Below are 20,026 nucleotides of genomic sequence, written 5' to 3'. Positions count from 1 at the left end.
ACCTCCAGTCCTGTCAGCCCCGAATGTCTGCTTGTCTTGTCTCCTAGGCCTACGTGTATGAAATGGGCTCCAGCAGCTTCCTCTACCGTCTTGCAGGACACACAGACACAGTCACTGAGGTGGCCTTCAACCCAGCAGCTCCTCAGGTACAGTCTCCCGGTGTGACCAGGGCCTCTCCAGTTCAATACTGTCTTAATACATGTAAAAGATGGCCAGGTTTCTTTTTATGAAGTCTTCATGGTATTAAAGAGTGCAGACAGCTGTGCCCAGTACCTGTAATCCCAGTGCTCCAGAGATTGACGCAGAAGGGTCATCCTGAGCTACATATCCATTGCGGGGCCAGCCTGGGCTTTATCTGATCCTGTCTCAAAAAAAATCAAAATGAGGAAAAGATTATATGATAGTTTTGGGTACCATGAGAGGAAATTTGGTAGTAAACTTATTGAGAGAAAGAGAAATATAGATTTCTTAGTCTTTAACATTGAGTATGTTTGCTCTTACTGCATTATAGAAAGCCATATGTACCCAAAGGCAGATGCAGCTCTGTGCAAGCCAAGTGCAAACACTGTAGACAGAACTCAGAAAGCAAGCAGAAGACAGGTGTGAAAAGAATTTGGGTGCATGAAGGGTACCGCAGAGTTTGTAAAGACACTGTCCTAATGACTGAAGGCCAGGAGGGAATAAGAGTTTCAAACCAGCTGTGTAGAAACCTGGATGCTATGGACAATGTGGAAGACTTACAAGTGTTCTGTATCTGCCGACTCTGAGTCTTCAGGAATGTCAGCTTCACCTGTCTTTCTATAACCCAAGCTTTGATTCCGAGAAGAAATCGCGTTACATTGCTTCAGCCTGACCTGTGTGCAGCAGCATTCTGTTAACCCATGCTTGACTCTGACACTGAGTTGCTGTGGTCCAGGGCCTGCTGGTGTTCCTGGCACATGCTTGGCTTTGACTCTAGACATCCTGTCATGTGATGTAAATCAGTGCTGCTTACCATGTGGTTGCTGGAAGTCTGCAACACTAACCTGCTGGTGCTGCTGGTTACTCCCAGTTCCTTTCTGAGCCCTGACTGATCCTGTGCATTGGAGTTAGGGTTGGGTTGGCCAGTTCCTTTGCTTTCTGCTGTCGCATCCACTTGAGCAATTGTCACTTTTTGATGTGTGTGTAGATGTCCCTCTCTTCCCTTTCTCTATGACTCTGTTGTTTCTTGTGTTTAGAAGCGACACTACTCTGTTGGACTTAGAGTTGCTATGTCCTCTTTACGAGTTGAGGCTTTGTTAAGAAGTATGTTCTTTTTGCCATGACAGACATTCATAAGGCATCTGTTCTGATTTCTGTTAGGGTCTTGTGCCTCCTGACACCATCTGTGAGTTTGCACATCAGTCCCATTGTGTCTGGAGGATGCTGTCTCCTTGGTCATCCACCACCTCTGCCTGTTACCTTTCTGCCTCTGCGTCTCCCCAGATCCCATTTAGGGCTGTGTGCTTTCAAGTCTTCCACTCTCTTCACATGGTCCAGTTGTGGCTCTCTGCTCATGACCATTGACTGCAAAAGGAGGCAGCCTCTCCCGTAAGTGTCGAGGGTGTGTGCAGGCTTACTTCCCTGCTTGACCCCAGAAATTCCAGACCACGTGGGAGACATGGTGACATGAGCTATTCGATATTCTTCAGGTTTTTAACATTCATTCTCCATTTTTTGGTGATTACGTAGAAAGCCATCATGAAGGTTCTTGTATACCATTGGTGTGGATGCCTGCCTTGTCTTCCTGGCCTGAATTGCATGCTTGTTCAGTCTCAGGGCATCGTGTAGCCACCGTCAAGGAAATGGTCCTACGAGAACCCAACAGTTCTGAGTGAGGTTCTAGTCTCCAGAGTCTTGGCTGGATTTAATTTTGTTAGTCTTTTAAACTTTAGCCAATGAAGTAGATGCATAGAATTGTTTAATTTGCATTTATTTTACAGTGATACTAAACACTTTTTTTCATATATTCATAGACTTACTTTTAACTTTTTGTAATTGAGTTGTAGAACTTTGAAAAATGTCTTCTATGTCCTGGCCATATGTGTGTGTGTGTGTACACACATATACATGTATATTATAAATAATTTCACAAATCTCTGGCTTACTTTTTTAGGATATAATGGTATCCTTTAGTGAGCAGAAGTTTTTAATTTTGAGGAAGATCAAAATTTTACATTTATGGCTAGTATTTTCTACAGATTGACCCAAAGGCTGCAAAGATCACCTCCTATCTTCTTCCAGGAAGTTTAGATTTTTAACTTATATTTTGATCAAATGTACTGGTATCTCTTCCTGTATAATGGCATTATAGGAACCTAGTTGCTTATGACACCCAGCATACACCTCTGCTCTTCCTCCATCATGGCTTAGGGAGAGTCTGGATGAGACTCAGCTGGTTCCTCAACTCTGGACTCACTAGGCGCCAGCAAGGTATCAGCAGGGCTGTGGACTCCTGTAGCTTTAATTCTGTCTGCCTTCATGTTCACCCAAGCTGTTGGTGCGTTTAATTATTTGTGTTCATAGGATTGAAGGCCCTAGCTGCTTGCTGGCTATGGCTGAGGGCCACTGAAATCCTTACCGCACAGAGAGACTCCAGCAAAGTGCCTCTTCCCCGGGTACCATGTTCTGCCCAGTCTAGGCCTCTATTTCATGTATTACCTGATAAACCTAGTTTCATGCAGCAAAGAATGGTGAGAAGAGATGCCCTGGTTTCTCCTGATCTTGACGGGAAAGGTCCCAGAGTGTCGGTTTTTTTGTAGATGCTATTTATGGAGTTAAGGAAAGTTTCCTTTATTCCTGTTGGCTAAGTTTTTTTTAAATTAGTGGGTGTCAGATTTCCTCAAATGATTTTTTTTCAATCACTGATGTGATCTTACAATTTTTATTTCTTTTTTTAAAAAAATTGGCATGATGGATTATGTTGATTTTCGAATGTTAAACTAGCTGCATAACTACAAAAATCCTGCTTGTTTGAAATGCATCATCCTTTTGTACAGGTTATATCGGGCTTACTAATGCTTGCTGAGGACCTTTATGCGTGTTTATGACCGGTAGTGATCGGTCTGGATTCGCTCCCCTGTGACGTTGCTGTTTGTGCTGATCTTTGGTTTTGTAAATCCTGGCCCCACAGAATGAGTTCCTGAGCATTCTCCTTATTGCTAGTCCACCAGAGAAATCATAGAGAATTAACATAAGTGCTTCCTTGGGTGTTTGCTAGAACTTTCTAGTGTCCATAGGAATCTAGTCCTCTGTGTTTTAGATGATTAATTATTGGTTCAGTTTTTTAAAAGAATCATAAGCTTAGTTGCATTTCCTTCTTTCTGTGTGAAGGAAAGGTTGGAGCACTATTGATTGTAAAGTTGTTTGTAGCATTCTTTCATTATTCTCTTAATATCCACAGGATCTGTAGTAATGCCACCCCTTGGTTTCTTATAATAATCCCGTGTTCTCTCTTTCTGTGTTGATTTTTCATGGTTTAGTCAGTGGCTTGTCAATTTTATTCATCATTTTAAAATGGTTTTACTGGTTTTCTTCATTGACTTTCCGCCTTTGAGTGTGTTGATTTCTGTTGTAGTTTTTATTTCTTTTTGTCTACTCATACTGGATTTAATTTTATGTCCTTTGTCAAATTTCCAAGGTGGAATCTGGGATTGAGAAGATCTTTATTCTTTTCTTATATTTGCATTCAGTACTATTAATTTCTCTCTGTGCATTGCTTTCATGGCATTCTACAACTTTTAATAAAAAATTTTTAATTTTTATGTAATTCAAGATATTTTAAATTTTCTTAGGAGCTTTTTTTCCTCCTGTAAAGTGTGTTATTTATTCTGGGTTATATTTCTGTTACTGATCTCCAGTTTATCCCCATTGTATATGAGTAGGCATTTATGACTTTTATCCTTTTAAACTGAATAAGGAATGTTTTACAGTTCTGAATGTTGTCTGTCTTGATCAGTGCCCCATGCAGCTTTGAGAAGAATGTGTGTTATTCTGTGGTTGCACCAAGCAATCTATAAATTGTATCCAGTTGGATAATGGTATTATTGAGTTCAGCTGAATCTATGATGTTCTGCCTGCTGCATGTGCCCATTTCTGGTGGTGTATTGGTGAAGCTCCAGCCAAACCGGTGGACTGTCTGTGTCCTCTGTGGCACCAGCTGAACCGGCGGACTGTCTGTATCCTCTGTGGCACCAGCTGAACCGGCGGACTGTCTGTATCCTCTGTGGTACCAGCTGAACCGGCGGACTGTCTGTATCCTCTGTGGCACCAGCTGAACCGGCGGACTGTCTGTATCCTCTGTGGTACCAGCTGAACCGGCGGACTGTCTGTGTCCTCTGTGGTACCAGCCGTCTTCCGTCGTGTCGTATAGTGTAGGCTCTGTGAGGCACAAGCACAGTTCACATTCACTGTAGAGAGTCAGCTTCATTCCTTCATCATCTCTGAGAACTTTCTTGTTTGAGATGCGCTGTGTCTGAGAAGCATATTGGCTGCTCCTGAGTTGTTTGGTTAGTGCTGGCATCACATCTATTTCACAGTCCATTGATTTTAACACCTATGTGTATGTTCTTTAAATGCGGTTTCTTGTAAATAGTATGCATTTAGGTTTTTATCATGGTTTGTTATTTGTTCCAGTTTTTGTGTTTTTTTTTCTTGTTTGTCTGACTTTTGTGGCGTTGATTGAGTGTGATTTCACCTCTCTCCTTTCTTAGTGTATCAGTTTTAACTTGTAACTTTTCAGTTCTTACTCCTTTTGGCCTTGTGATGCTCATCCTAAAGTTTTCATTATACATTTATAACTACGTTTACAGACTAGCAAGCTGATGTACAGATCCTGTGAGTGCACAATAACAACATCCGCATTCTTCTCCATCCCTCCCATTTCCTGTTATTACACTGACAATTGCATTGCACCGGCACCTTCAAATGCACAGCTGCATTCACACCGACAGCTTCAAATGCGCTGCTGCTCTTCTTTTAAATCAAGTGGGTTTTTTGTTTGTGGGGAGAGGGTTAGGTCCGTCAATTACTGGAACTTTTATTTTGCCTCCAGTTTCTTCTCCTGGATGCTCATCTTGACATGAATCTGAATTTCCAAACCATTGTCTTTCTGCTGAAAGAACGGATCTCAGGGAAGGCTTTAGAGAGGAAGCTTTGTCGGGAACAAAATCCTCCTCTTTCTCTCTTTTTAGGGGGCTGAGGATGTTTTACTTTATCTTTTTTAGAGAATTTCCCAAGGTACTAAATGAGAGATTCCCTCTCCCCTTTCAGTACCTGAAATTCTCTACGTCACTGTCCCCGTGTTTGCAAAGTTTCTTAGAACTGGCTCAAATTCTTACATTTTTCTTTGCAGGTTTGTTTCTTTCCGGTTTCTTTGGAGAGTTTTTCTTTTTCTGACTTTTCTTCATTTTGTAAATGCTGTTCCTAGCTGTAGTTTTGTTGGTGTTTAACCTCTCTGAGCTTCCTGACATTGCTTTAGGGAAATTCAGTTCATCCAAATTACACCTTTTACTCCATTCACTCTCGTTTCTGGGTATTCCCACGACACATTTGGATTCACACAGCTCATGTTTTCCCACACTCTTTGGATCGTCTGTTCTAAGTGTCTTGCTTTCCAGCATTTATTTATGGATATTCTTTGATTCTATTGCCCTACTTGAACTGCACACGCATTCTGGCATGCTGGCTGCCTTACTCCTTGGGCTCTCCCTTAGCAAGTTAATCTTAGTTTTCGAAATTCAATTTATTTCCATTCCAATATCTCTACCATGTAGAATCTGCTTCTGGTGTTGATACATTTGTTGAAATTCCTTTTGGACTTTCGTATGATTTGTAATTTTTTTGTTAAAATTTAGGTGTATAATGTTTAAGTTGAAGGAACCACTGAAAGCTCCTCCAGCCCTGTGATGAGGTTTTTATCTTATGAACCTGGTCCCTGGGCTCAGCCTTCTCACACCCTACATGTAGATGGGACAGGCTAGCTAACTGAGGTTACAATTTTTCCTTTCTGGGTTATTTAAGCTCTAGCAGCCCCCAGCAGGAGGGGGGCTGTGGTTGGTTGGTTCCCTGACAGCAGGCCTGCTGAGGTCAAATGCTCTTAGGTGTTTTAGGAACAAAGGACTTTTCCCCCAGTGGTTCCCATGGAGATGGAGGCTCTCACAGTGGGGCTTCTTTCCTGGAGGTTTGAATCTCTGACTTGTCCTGCTTGGCCTTTGTGAAGGGCAGTGCTGGTGTTCCTGAAGGTACTGGTTTTAGTCACTCTATCTGGGCGGCGGGGGTTCCTTGCTTTCCTCCTTTCTCTAGCAGGGTCACTGCTTTGCCCCAAGTCTTCTCTCTGGGAGCAGAGAAAGGGACCAGGGTTGAGTCTGTTCAGCTGTTTATAGGACAGAGTAGAACTCCCACATTCCTACTTCTAGAACGAGATTGGGGGTTCCTAAGCCCTAAGTCTAAGGTGCATTGTTATAGATACATCTCTATAATGTCTCTGTTATACATCTCTATACATCTCTGCTCAGAAAGCTGCCATCCTGATGAAAAACCATTCCCTCCCGGGTTTTAGAAAATGCTCCTAGTCCTCCGGATCCAAGTATTGCTAATATTTAGAGGTTCACTCCAGCAAGAAGGGAGGCAAACCTTTTTTCTTGAGATGCAGTCTTGGATACATTTCCCAGACTGCCAATATAGATAACATGGCTCCACACAGCGTCATGGCAAGTGTCACGAGTTCCAGTGCAGCACACCAGTTGTTCTGGCTCTGGGGACCATTAGGATGGGGAGGGAGCAGAAGAGACCTCATGTTCATAAGTCTTTCTTATCTTAAGAGGTTGCGTTTGAACTCGGGGGTCATATGAACTGAGGGAGCCTATCATACAGTCCTTCCCCAAAGATGTTGAAGAGTAGGGTCTGCTTTACTGGGAAGCTAGACGAGGATGTTGCTCTCTTGGTACTTAAGAGAAATCAAGAAAGCTGTACAGTTTGGCTCTGAGGTTCGTGACAGAGCATGCATGGTTAAAGAACAGGTGAAGTCACTGGCATTCCTCTGCCTGCCAGATCCAAGAGATGTGTCCCTTCTGTCTCCAAGTAAAGCTTCCTGCAGTAGCGGACACTGTTTCAAGTCTTCCCTGGGAGGCCCTCTTGGCTTCCTGGCACTGCTGTCCTGCCTTCTCACTGTGGTCTTCAGACACCTATGCGCCTCTGCCCTTTCTCTGCTCCGGATCCACTCTCTCCTGTCAGACATGAACTCTCCTGCTTCAGGTTCTGGGACACTGGTCATAGCGTGCCAAGCCCCTCCCCCAACCAGGCCCACCACCTCCAGCAATTCCCCGTGTGTACAAGCCCACCATCTATTATTTTCTTTCTTCAAGTCTGGATCTTCCCCTTACATTCTTTGTTAGCCATTAATATTGGAGTACCTCAGAGAGGAGAGTGCAAACATCGTTCATTATCCAGGAGACACACACCAAAACTCTGGTTTCGTTTTGATTTATTAGATGATGAAGACTGCCCTTTTTGTATTTAATCTTCACCTTGACACTGGTGTTCCTGCTGTGTCTAAGGACCTGGGCACCTCAGCATGTGGCGTCTGCGGGCTTCAGAAAGGTTCCAAGCCCAGAGAGTCATGAGGCATTTATCACAGAGTTCACACATACTCCTGCTGTGTAGATAGCGTGTGGTCCTGTTCTGATAAGTCAGTTATCACAAGATGAGCACGGTAGCTCCCATATACCATAGTGTCATTATTTATAGCTTCAATTACCCATTGATGAGCCAAGAATATTAGATAGGAAACTACAGGAGTGAATAATTTACAGGGTTTAAATTCTTTGTCGTTTTGAGTATTCTGTGCTGTCTTACTCTATTTTACCCGGGACATTAGCCAACCCTTTGTCCAGTGAGCCCACTTTCACCACCCACTCACGGGAGACTGCAGTTATATAGTCTGTGGAGGTTCCACAGTGTGTTCACCACCCACTCACGGGATACCTCAGTTATATAGTCTGTGGAGGTTCCACAGTGTGTTCACTGCCCACTCACGGGAGACTGCAGTTATATAATCTGTGGAGGTTCCACAGTGTGTTCACTGCCCACTCACGGGATACCTCAGTTATATAGTCTGTGGTGGCCCCAAAGTACCAGAGTACTGATGGTGGGAGTTCAGCTGGCCAGAGAGGAGATTTTCCTTTCCATGAGGAGGTGGTGTGAGTCCGTGACAGGACAAAGGCGAAGCTTCTGCTGACATTGCTAAAATCTATATAAGAACAGATTTTTCTCTCCATCAGACTGGGAAGAAGGAAAAAGAAATTTGTACTGGTTTTGTTGCTGTACCTCAGACTGTAGAACTCGTGGCCAAAAGCTTAGTTAAGATGGAAAGTGCCCCGAATTACAGGGCTTTGTGCTAGCTGTGGCTTTAGGCAGCCCCGAGAGGTCTTGGAACAGAGTCCGATGGATAGGGGGCTCTGGCCGCGGTTTCCAGAGATCTTGGCTAGCAGCAGCTTTGTGGAGATAGTAAGGAAAACAGGCTGGGGACAGACGGTGTGGAGCCCCCCCCCCCCCCCCCCCGCCGCTGATTTTATAGCGCCTGGAAGGAAATGACACGTTAATTTCTTCATATGCACAGTTGCTTTAGAGAGCACCGTGCAGGCAGCTCTGTGGCCCTGAATGTAAATAGTGGGGCTTTGAACCTTGGAGCAACTACCTACTCATTCTTTTTTCTCTTTTCCTTTTTGGTAATTTAGCTTCTATTTTCCAATTGGTGTTTAACTCTGTTGACTTTGGGTGGGATCCTGGAAGTGTGCAGGAGTTGAGGACGTGTGGTGCACACACAGTGAGGTCTGCTTTCTCCAGCTCTAAGAAAATACCTGCACTGCAGGGAAGGGTCCTCTGCATACACACAGTGAGGTCTGCTTTCTCCAGCTCTGGGAAAATATCTGCACTGCAGGCAAGGGTTCTCTGTCTTCCTCTTTTGAAACCGATTGTTTCAGAGAATCACAGGCCATGAGCCTGCCTTCTAGCCAACCCCTGTAGGCCTGTATCACAGACTAGGACTCTGTGTGTCTGGTATTCGCTAAATGCCCTGTACCTTGAGAAGGTCCCTCTGTAGACGGTGGCCTTGGTATTGAAGCCAGCATGTAACCAGGAATAACTGGCACCCAGACCTTCATCCCAGTGAAAACATGGTCTCCGCCCTGCTGTAGCTTTCTCTCTGTGCAGAATCCAAACACAAACCAGCGCAGTGACTGAGGAGCCCACTACTGAGGCTCAGGTCAGGGCTGCTGTCCTGGGAGCTCGTTGCTTTCAGTCCTTAGAGCTATGCAAAGTGTTTGCACTGAGGGAACCAGTGATTCCTTTCACAACCTCAGAAGATCCAGAGGCCTATTTAGCAAAGCACATATCTTGCTTGGTAGTTCTACAGTTGTTATTGGACACGTGGCAAGAGAGATGGATAGTTTTACCAGAATTTCTTTTTCAGATTTCTGTTGGATACACGGTAAGCTTTACTTTTGGTATGGAACCTTCTTAATAAGATCAAGGGTCTGAGTGCAGGGAAAGATATGCCTTGCTTCCCGTGCTTGATGTGAAACTCTCATTTAGATGTGTCTAGATCAGCGATTCTCAGCCTGTGGGTTGTAGCCTCTTTTAGGGTTGCATATCGGGTATCTTGCATATCAGATATTTATATTACAGTTCACAGCAGTAGCAAAATTACAGTATGAAGTAGCAGCAAAATAATTGTACGTTTGAGGGCCACCATTGCATGAGGAACTGTATTAAAGGGCTGTGGCCCTAGTCTAGGTGAAGGATCGATATTTCAGCCCTCTACTTAGTGATCTGGGAGTGCAGGAAGAGTCCTGAGAGCAGCAGAGAGATGTCTGCCAGGGGAGCCATCTGCTTCTATGGTTTGAAAAGTTGTAACAGAGTCTATTCTTTCCTCAAGAGTGACCGCAGAGTCCTTGCTAGTGCTCAGAAGCAAGAGTGACCCTCCTGTGATGGTGACAGTTTCAGACTTGATGACTTATTTATCAGACTTATAAGCTTTTTCCCCTTCTCGCCTTAGTTCCTTAAAGCCTTCTTGGGGATCCCTGTATGATCATTTCCATGTAGGTTTGGTATCTTTCCTTTCTAATCTGTTACACTTCTTATGAAATGAAATAAACATTCGTTTATTTCTCTCTAGAACTTATACCAGCCAGCGTGAGATACTATTTTGTTGAAGCTTTTTCTAAAGTTGAAGTAACTATTTATTCTTCTGAAATTACTGGAACTGTTAATCACAAATACTCCTTGGTTTTTCTAAATGCTCTTTCTGCATCAATTGATAGGTATAATTTTCTCCTTGTTGATGTTACTGGCTGTGGTATTTGATATTTAATAAGATAGTGTGATGTTTTATATATATGTATAACTCAGTGAGCATCCTAAAATATATACATTATGAAAGAACTCTACATGGAGTCACCTAGTAACGGGGAAGACGGAACTGCAGATGGGTGTCTTCCCTCATTAGAAACATTCGGTGCCAGGAATGGATCACATCTAGTTGAGTCATTAGCTGAAGGGAAACCATGGAAACCCCAAACATAGAAACCAGATGGTAGTGGTGCACACCTTTAATCCCAATGCTAGAGAGGATTATAAAACAGGAGCAGACAGCTCTCACTCCCAGTTTCATTCTGAGGTTTCCTGGAGGCAGGATCACTATTTTTGGATCATTAATATCCTGTTATTTTGTTGTTAAGGTATGAGTGCCCCTCCTTCTTTTGATTTGCTATTCTCAGGTTTGTGTCTTTTTTGGTGTCTTTAACCTCTTCAGACTGAAGTTTTCCTTCTTGTACCTTCTATAGAGTTGGATTGGTTGGTAGATATTTCTTAATTCCAGTTTTATAATGGAATCTTTTTCTTTATACAACTATTGTATTGATAGTTTTGTTGGGTATAATAGTTTAGCCTGGCATCTGTGGTCTTTCAGAGTTTGTAGAACATCCAGCCAGGCCCTTCTGGCTTCCGGAGTCTTCATCGAGAAGACAGGTATTATTCGAAACGACCTGCCCTTAAAGTTACCTGGTCTCTTTCCTTTCCTTCGCGGCATTTAATATTCTTTCTTTGTTTGTATATTTAGTGTTTTCGTTCTTATCTGTTGTGGGGAATTTCTTTTATGTTCCTGGCTGCTTGGCATTCTGTATGTTTCTAATTACCTTGATAGACTACTCCTTTCTTTAGGCTGGGGAAATGTTCTTATGTAATTTTGTTAAAAATATTTATTTTCTCTGCCTTTGACTTGGGTTTCTTCTTCTTTTCCTGTTATTCATAGATTTAGTCTCTTTTCCTAGTGTCAAAGATTTCTTGGATGTTTTGTGCCTCTTTCTTCCTTCCTTCCTTCCTTCCTTCCTTCCTTCCTTCCTTCCTTCCTTCCTTCCTTCCTTCCTTTCTTTCTTTCATTTAACATTTTCTTTGAGATGTTCATTAAACCTACCTTGTCTTTAATACCCAAGACTCTCTCTTTCATGTCTATCTCTTGGTGAGGATCACCTCTAAGGTTTCTGCTTGACTTCTTAAAACTTTCATTTCCATTTTTTCTCAGTTTGGCTTTCCTTTAGTGATTCTATTCCTGCTTTTATGTATTAAACTGTTTCCATTATTTCATTCCACTCTTTGTGTCTACACAGACCTCATTAAGTAGTTTATTCATATCCTCTTTAAGGTCCTTGAACATATTAATAACTGATATTTTTGAAACCCTTGTCTTTTTTGTTTTTCAAAGTAGAATGTAGCCTTGGTTGTCCTGGCGCTCCCTCTGTAGACCAGGCTGACACTGACTCAGAGATCCACCAGCCTTTGCCTCCTGAGTGCTAAAGTTAAAGGCATGGATCACAAAATGAAACAAAACAGGCAAGAATATGTGAAAGAGATTTGTAGGAAAGGGTAGGGTAGATAGGGATGGGCAGAGGTGAGAGGGTGAAGGGAGAGCTGTATCCATCTTATACAAGTCTGAAATTGTCAAAGAAAAAATTTAATTAATAAAAAAGAGAAAGAAAGTAGTAGAAATATCAAATAAATATATGCTCTTCCTGCAAAATGAATTAGCACAATCCAAGCCTGGTGATTCTGAGTTTTACAATGTAGAGGGAGTGTGGCCAAGCTTGATGCTGAACAAGTTCGGGTTGTGGATTGGAGTGTGGACTTTCTATGATGGACGTGAATTGAGAGAAGTGCAATCTGTCGCCAGAAATTTCTTCCTTTGTGTGTCCACTGAACGGTTACTGGGAGACATTGTGAACATGAATCTGATGGTTTGACATGGAGTTTGTCTGTCTCAGCATCCTGAGACTAGACCTGCATTCAACTGTGTCAATTCATATCTTGCTTTATGTTTATCTTTCTCTAACTACAAACCCTACATATTTTGAAGAAAATGCTGATTATATCATTCTGTTTATAAATAATTGAGCAACATTGACAGCTGACAGAAGATGAGGGCCCATGTTACAGTACCTTTACTGAGAAACAGTTTATATACTCCAGGCTTAGTGTTAGTACCTAGTCCAGATTCCTGATACCCTTTCTAGGTCACCATTACCCAAGTTGGCCATTCTCTGGGCTACTTGGCATTCCTCTGCCTGTTCTCTCTGTTGCTTTCCTTCCCCTTTGTTTCCTACCCAGCATCTGGAGTTTTCTGTGACAATAATTCTTACCTATATGTTAGGTTTAGCATCATGTCTCTAGACTAGGATTACGTGGTGAATGAGTCTATATTTTATGAATCTACAAGTCACAAGTCTATAGAAATAAATCATTGTTGTGTGTTCGTATAACATATTCAGTGGGGGATATTTCATGAACTAAGGTACCTAGCATGTAAACAAATCCATGTACACTGGCTTCATTTATCCAAAGCTATAAAAGGAAATGAAGAATTTGTATTGCTGCGTCCTTGATCTTCAGTGGAACTTCAGATTGTGCTTGATTTGCCCACGAGCACTCTTCATGGCCCAACTGCAAACTCCCAGAGCCTGGAACATTGCTCACCTTAGAAAGACTCCAATGTATACGTTCTGCGTGAATGTGCTTGGTCTTTACGGGAGGGTTGTGAGGTCCATGTTTTCTAGCATATTCATGTTTTAAGTAGTTGTTTCGGAACAAGGCCAGTTTCATTATTCATTTCTCATGTGTCTACAGAGACATCAGATATGTTCAAATAGATTTATTGTGGCCACAGTTAGAATCAATTTATAAAAAACAATTGACGTAGTTTGGAAAATATATTCTTGCAGATATTTAATGACTGATACTTTCCAGCCCTTAGAGTGAAAATGGAAATCTGGACCAAGAGGAATTTAAATGGCAAGAAAAGTGGTTTTCTAAACTCAGTGGTGTTGTGCAGTTTGCATGGGAGATACTGGCCCTGGTGCAAGGCTGCAGCTGCCTTCCTAAAAATCCCCCTTGCTCAAAAAGCAAGTTTTATACTTAGAAACCACAAAAGGTTTCCCTTTATGTGAGCGATTATCCCAGAATGTCAAGTTTCACTCCCTTTGAGGATTGTTTTTGTATTGGCACAGAGAACATTTTCCAGGGCTGGAATCTGACAGGCACGCTGCAGCTCCTGGGCATGCAGCTGTAAAGTGATCCCCTAGTCGTGTGTGTAATTACTGGTCTTAATTCCTCTAAATTAAAGAATGTGGGAAGGGCTTACTTGGGCTTGATGGGGACAAGATCTGGGGCAGTGGCTCAGTGCTGGCATTTCCCACAGCGGTGTACCAGATACTTGCTTTCATGGTTTACGAGCAGCCCACATAAATCTGTGTATTGGCGCAGACCCTTCCACAGCTACCTTTGTCCTCCCCTGTGGCTCTTCCCTAACCTTCCAGGCTTTGCAGGAGGCTCACTTGAGAGAATGCGGGACAGTTCTGAAATGTGGGTGGTCATGAACCCAGCAATAGCACATGCTAGAGTCATTAAACGGAACTTTAGGGCTGAGCCTTGTCAAGTCCGTCTGGGCAGCAGTGCAGCCTCGTTTCCCTGGACAAAGTGAACTACCGCACATTCTTTATTGCTTTTTAATTTCTCTTTTGTTTTCCATGATTATAATAGATCATAGAAGAAGAAGAGGGAGGAGAATTTACGGTAGATGAGCCTATTCTATTGCTGCAATGAAACACCAGGACCAAAAAGCAAGTTGAGGGGGGATATAATTTTGGGTTACACTTCCAGGTTGTAGTTTACTGTCAATGAAAGTGAGGACAGGAACTCAAATGGGGCAGGAGCCTGGAGGCAGGACCTGATGCAGAGGCCATAGAGGGGTGCTACTTACTGGCTTCCTCCCCATGGCTTTCTTAGTCCTGATTTGTTATAGAGCCCAGGACCACCATCCCAGGGATGGTATCATCTACAATGGGCTGGGCCCTCCGTCATCAATCACTAAGTAAGAAAATGCCTTACTCCAGATCTTATGACAAGTCACCGGCTTGGCCATGCCTGTGTTCCTCTTCGTGTCCTACACTTCCTCTTCTGCTGTGGTCTCCCGGCTTGCGATGACTCCCCGAGTCTTCAGTTCCCATGTCCATGTCATCCTCTAGGCAGGGTCCATCTTCTTGACAGTGTTGTAGTGTGCCTGGCTGAGCTTCTTTATACACTTGTTTTCCTCCTGTCTCCTCCAAACTTCCCGGGTCTCGGTGTCATGTGATAAAGACCTTAGCTGAGAAGTTCTGTCAGAATCCTGCACCCCTCCTGTGCAGACCCCTCTGCAGCTCTGTGGTGTGTCTTGTCTACCATTGGTGGCCAAGTCTGAGGTCTCGTCAGAGTAAGGACTGGAACTCTCCCACCAACTAACACGTTATGAAAGAAGATGCTTAACTGCCAATCTCACTAAATACACCTGAATCAGAAAACACACTGAATGCACCTGTATAGAGAAAAACCACACAGTTGAGCTTTATCTGATGTGAGCGAACATATCCCAATGGTGTGACCGTCATGTATGGGGCGTGTGGATGGACTGACACTTCAGTGTGACTGTCATGTATGGATGGGCTGACTCTTCAGTGTGACTGTCGTGTATGGATGGACTGACTCTTCAGTGTGACTGTCGTGTGTGGATGGACTGACTCTTCAGCAAGTCTCCTCTAAATTGCTGTGTATGACACAGGCATCTTCTGTCCACTCAGAGCTGTAACAACACGTCCTGTGCGGCAGTGAACTTAGGAAGGGGACCACATGGCGGCCCTGGTAAAGCTGTGTCCACGTGGTCTGGGGTAGTGCTCCTGTGTGTGCTGCTTCCTGGGTCAGTGTGTGTCCCTGTGGAGTCCACATTACCCATTCTTCGTGGGTTTTTCTCCCCGTCAGGTTTTGTCTTTGTTGCTGACCTAGGGGTGTCAGCGCCCTGTCAGAACCAGGGTAAAGGAGAAAATCCATGAATGAGGTGATAGCTAGGAAAAGTTCTTACCCCTCTAAAGGTTATGCTTTTTCTATCTGAGGGGAAAAAGAAGCACAGACACTTTCTGATGCTAACTTTTTCTTTCCTTCATCTTAAAAAAAGTGCTCTCTAAAATCTCTCTTGCTTTCCCTCCTCTCTGCCCCATGGCTGCTGCCCTTTCATCTGCTCCCTCACTCTCCACCCCTACTGCTGCTCTGCTGCCTCCACCCTTCACGCTCCACCCCTACTGCTGCCCTGCTTCCTCCACCCTTCACGCTCCACCCCTACTGCTGCCCTGCTTCCTCCACCCTTCACGCTCCACCCCTACTGCTGCCCTGCTTCCTCCACCCTTCACGCTCCACCCCTACTGCTGCCCTGCTTCCTCCACCCTTCACGCTCCACCCCTACTGCTGCCTCCGCCCTTCACGCTCCACCCCTGCTGCTGCCCTCTGCTCTCCAGCTCTGCCCCCTCTCACAGCAAACTCCAGACAAGTCACATAGTTTCTCCTAGGCTAGGAATGTCACACTGACCCATGTACATAGCTCTAATTTGAGGAGGGTTTCCAGACAGAAAACAATTGGCTGAACCTTGAGGCTGGAGAGTACGTGCAGAAAGGTTTGCTGCAGGGACTTATTGCTAAAGTCACTTCAGGCTCCAGCCTTGAGTCAGTAAAACAACACCTGAAAAAAATGACCTCATGTATTTGTCTCTAGGGACAGCCAGATATTTGTCTCATGGGGAACTGGCCTGCTTTGAATTTGCTCTGGACTCCAAAGTAGCTGTCTGTGTAACAATCTGAGAAATGTAAAATATCTTAGTGTTCTTTCTATTCATCAGAATTATACAGATAGTAGAAATCTGCCTCCTGACCGTCCACAGCTGTATGTGTGCCCAGTAGATGGAATATTTCACGAGATAAACACACAAGCAGTGGGAATGCACCCAAAGCTGTTCTCAGGGAAGACATTGCAGACAGGAGCAGCTGGTTCCCACAGCCAGTGGCCCCCCGGTTCCACGGGTGGGGTCCCTCTCAGGGAATCATGTATCTGGTGGCTGACTTTGTTAGACACTAGTGGTCACTGCTGTGCACTCCCAGGCCCCCTGCACAGTGTATCTTTGTTCTCTGTTACCCAATGCCCTAACAGATAAAGGATAATTATATAAAACAGAAAAATACAGAAAACATTTTTTTATCAAAACAAAATTTCAGATTATTTAAAAATGAAGTTTAAATGCTTTAAACATTTATTTAGAAAATTTCACTTTCATTAACATTAAAAGCATATAATTTCTACTTGATTCATTTTGTTCTGACTTTGAATAAAGATGGCATGGTTTAGTTTTCTTAAGACTAAAGACATCTTATTAAATATTTTCATAGGAAAGAAAAACAGTTTGCAATCCAGTGTCTAGGATCTGCATACCAATGTTAAGATCAATCTTTACAGGTCATGTGTGCTCTGTCTAGACACACAGCTGTACAGAGAGAGACATAACTGATAGTGATGTGCAAAACAGTCCCTGATGTCACGTAGACCTGTTGTGATTTTCTGTCAGCTCATTTGATGTCAACTCTAGACCATAGCAGAAGAGCAAAACCCAGTGTGTGAGCATTGCTCTCCAGTCCACAAGTTCCTGCCCTCTGGAAGGGCGTGCTTGGTAACCTGTTTCACATCAGGTGCACACCACAGGGATGTTTAGTTCAAGACAAGGTGTAGAGAAAGAACCATTATGGGTGAACTCCAGGAGGAAAAAGACAAAGCTTGAATGTTGCTCTTGCTGTATTTCACAGAGCTGTATTGCTACCCAGCTTTTACCTACATGCAAAAGTGCAGTCTAAGAGTGGGAACAAGCCAAGAAAACAGGAAGTCCACAACCGAACAGGAGATGGAAGGTCACGAACAAGAAAGCCACTTAAGGTGCAAAGTGGAGAGGGCTCATTTAGCTGTGCAGAGATTTGGAGGAGGATCTGTGCTTCCCTGGGGCTTAGTGTGAAACAAGCCATGGACATGTGAGCAGAAACAGTCAGGAGGGGCCTGTTGAGTGCTGTGGCAGAGGTGACTGCTGTGTGGGGGGCGGGAGCAATAAGCGGATGCAGATTCTGTGGGTACAGAGACACTGCTGACCTTAGCAATGCGGGGTGTGTGTCTGCGCGCACAAGCCTGTGTGTGTGTGTGTGTGTGTGTGTGTGTGTGTGTGAGAGAGAGAGAGAGAGAGAGAGAGAGAGAGAGAGAGAGAGAGAGAGAGAGAGAGGGCGTGGTGCTCAAGGAAACCTGTAATACTGTTTAGGGATGTAATTTTTAAATCATAGAATTCACTCCTATGACATAGAAAATTTGGTGACAGAAGCGTTTCTTCTCTTGAAGTTGCTTCCTTTGATCCACAGAGCAGAGAGATGGAACATCTTGGGAGGGAGAAGGGAAGGAGGGAGGGAGGGAACAATCACAGTTCCCAGGACTCTGATCTCCCATCTTAGAGCAGCGCTGCTGGAGGAGCAGTAAACCCTAGCAGTTTTTGCACACGATGGAGCCAGCTATGCAGCGTGAGCGATCCAGGGATCCATGAGTCAGATCTCTGCGCAGCCGAGGTCCTGCGCAGTCCTCTGCAAACCCGCACTGCGTGGCACATGTGGGTGCAGAGCAGTAGGGGACCCCGGAGAGGCGCCTCCTGAACAAACAGCTTTGCAAGTTACGTGGGAAAGAGGGCTAAATGCCAGGCAGGTCTGGGCTCTGCTGCTGTCCTCTGCATGGCCCTGGGGTTCTCCCTGGGGTCTCTAGGGGCCTGTGCAGCGCACGGACAGTCAGCGGCAGGGCGACTGTTTGGATTTCAGCTCTTGAGCCCTGGCCACTGAAGATGGTTCAGATTATGTTTAATGGTTGTTGATCTAATATCTGGCTGGCGAGGATATTTGTCCCTGATGGCCTGGCACAGCTTCCAGGTCTGCAAACACTCATTGCTATGGCCTCCGGCCCTGAGCACACTGTGGTCACACTGTAGGAATGTGACAGCGGGGCCAGGATTCTAGTTCTGCTCAATTTCTTTGTAAGTGATTTATAAACCCAGCTTAAAAATTTATCTCATGTGAGTCGCAGCGTTTTTGTTACTCTCAGCACATAAGATTCCAGTTATACATCGAGTTCTGTTATCGAACTGTGCTAATGAATTTTGTGAATTATAAGAATGGCAAGTATGTTTTACTCAAGGGCAAGCAGATTCAAGAGAACAATAGACTCGGAAGGGAGAAGATGCAGAAACTGTGTCCCACAGACTTGTACAAGTGTTGGTACCTTTGTGCTGAATGTGGTCAAGGACAGGTTAAAAAAAGGATCCGGGCTGGAACTTAATCCATACAGTTTGGCTGTGATGAAACAATCCATCTTTAATAGAAATTACACACTATTCAGTATTTTATGGAAATATAACCTTAAGTACAAAAAAATTAGTGGGGTTACTATTTTTATAGCTCTAGAGACATCTATTACTGGATTTTTTTTCATTTTTTCCAGCTTTTAAGAAGAAATAGTACATGTTATTTTGGGAAACAGGTGTGGCCATTAAGTCCACGATTCCAGCTGCTTGGTGGCTGAGGCAGGAACTGAAGCCAGTTAGAGTTAGCAAGTTTCAGACAGTGAGGACTGTATCTCAGAGGCAGAAAAGGTCTGAGTTCAACCCCCATCACAGTGAAAGAAATACATGGAGGGGGTGTGCACAGAGAGACAGACAGACAGGAGAGAAAGGGAAGGGGGAGAGGGCGAGCAAACACGAGGAAAATCTGTGACATCTCTGAGGCCCTGAGCCTCTCCCCTGGGGCCACTGTGGACGCTCTAAGGTATTTCTTCCTGAGTATGCTTAGGTGTGTATGTGTTTATACATACACATGTCCACAGGAGAGAAAATGAGATCCAACTGCCAGTACCACTTACTACTCTCGCTTTCCACCCAATATCTTTAAATTTAATTTTAGAATAGGCATGGGTATAACCATATAAAAGTGAAGTTAATTTTTATATATTGATCTTTGTGATCTGGCTGGACTTGTTTATTGTATGTGACAGATTTTGATCGTTTCTTACTTTGTGTACATATGATTCTATCACCCAAAAAGTCAGCTTCAGGCCTTCCCACTCCAGATGAGTTGCGTTTCTTTTTCCTGATCTCTCTGATTATAAGAGCAGCAGTTTTTGTTGTGTTCCCGATTTTAGTGGACGTTTCCAGGACTTTGCCATTAAGTTGTGGGCTTTGCATGCCTGGCGCAGTAACATGCAGGAAGCCCCCTTTATTGCTAGTCTGTTTGGTGTTTAATTTCTATGTAATATTTTTTGTCTGTTGAGATGATCATATGGTCCAGGCTTTACTCAGTTTTATTATAGTACATCAGATGAATTTCTTTTCTTTCTTCCTTTCTTCCTTTCTTTTCTTCCTTTCTTTTCTTCCTTTCTTCTTTCCTTCCTTCCTTCCTTCCTTCCTTCCTTCCTTCCTTCCTTGTCCTTCCTTCCTTCCTTCCTTCCTTCCTTCCTTCCTTCCTTCCTTCCTTCCTTCTCCTTCCTTCCTTCTCCTTCCTTCCTTCCTTCCTTCCTTCCTTCCTTCCTTCCTTCCTTCCT

General features: G+C 43.9%; 1 protein-coding gene across 1 annotated transcript in view; it reads left to right on the top strand.

Annotated features, from left to right (window-relative positions):
- Wdr27 (WD repeat domain 27) overlaps window positions 1-20,026 on the top strand; it is an 83,615-nt gene that overhangs the window by 54,033 nt on the left and 9,556 nt on the right. The window contains exon 23 of the mRNA XM_050135945.1: window positions 48-146. Within this exon, the coding sequence (XP_049991902.1) occupies window positions 48-146 (99 nt within the window). The remainder of the gene's footprint in view (window positions 1-47; window positions 147-20,026) is intronic.

Source organism: Alexandromys fortis, unplaced genomic scaffold, assembly GCF_014885135.2.
Source record: "Alexandromys fortis isolate MF-2015 unplaced genomic scaffold, M_Fortis_MF-2015_v1.1 scaffold_23, whole genome shotgun sequence".
Lineage (NCBI taxonomy): Eukaryota > Metazoa > Chordata > Mammalia > Rodentia > Cricetidae > Alexandromys > Alexandromys fortis.
This window is presented reverse-complemented; position numbering and strand designations above follow the sequence as displayed.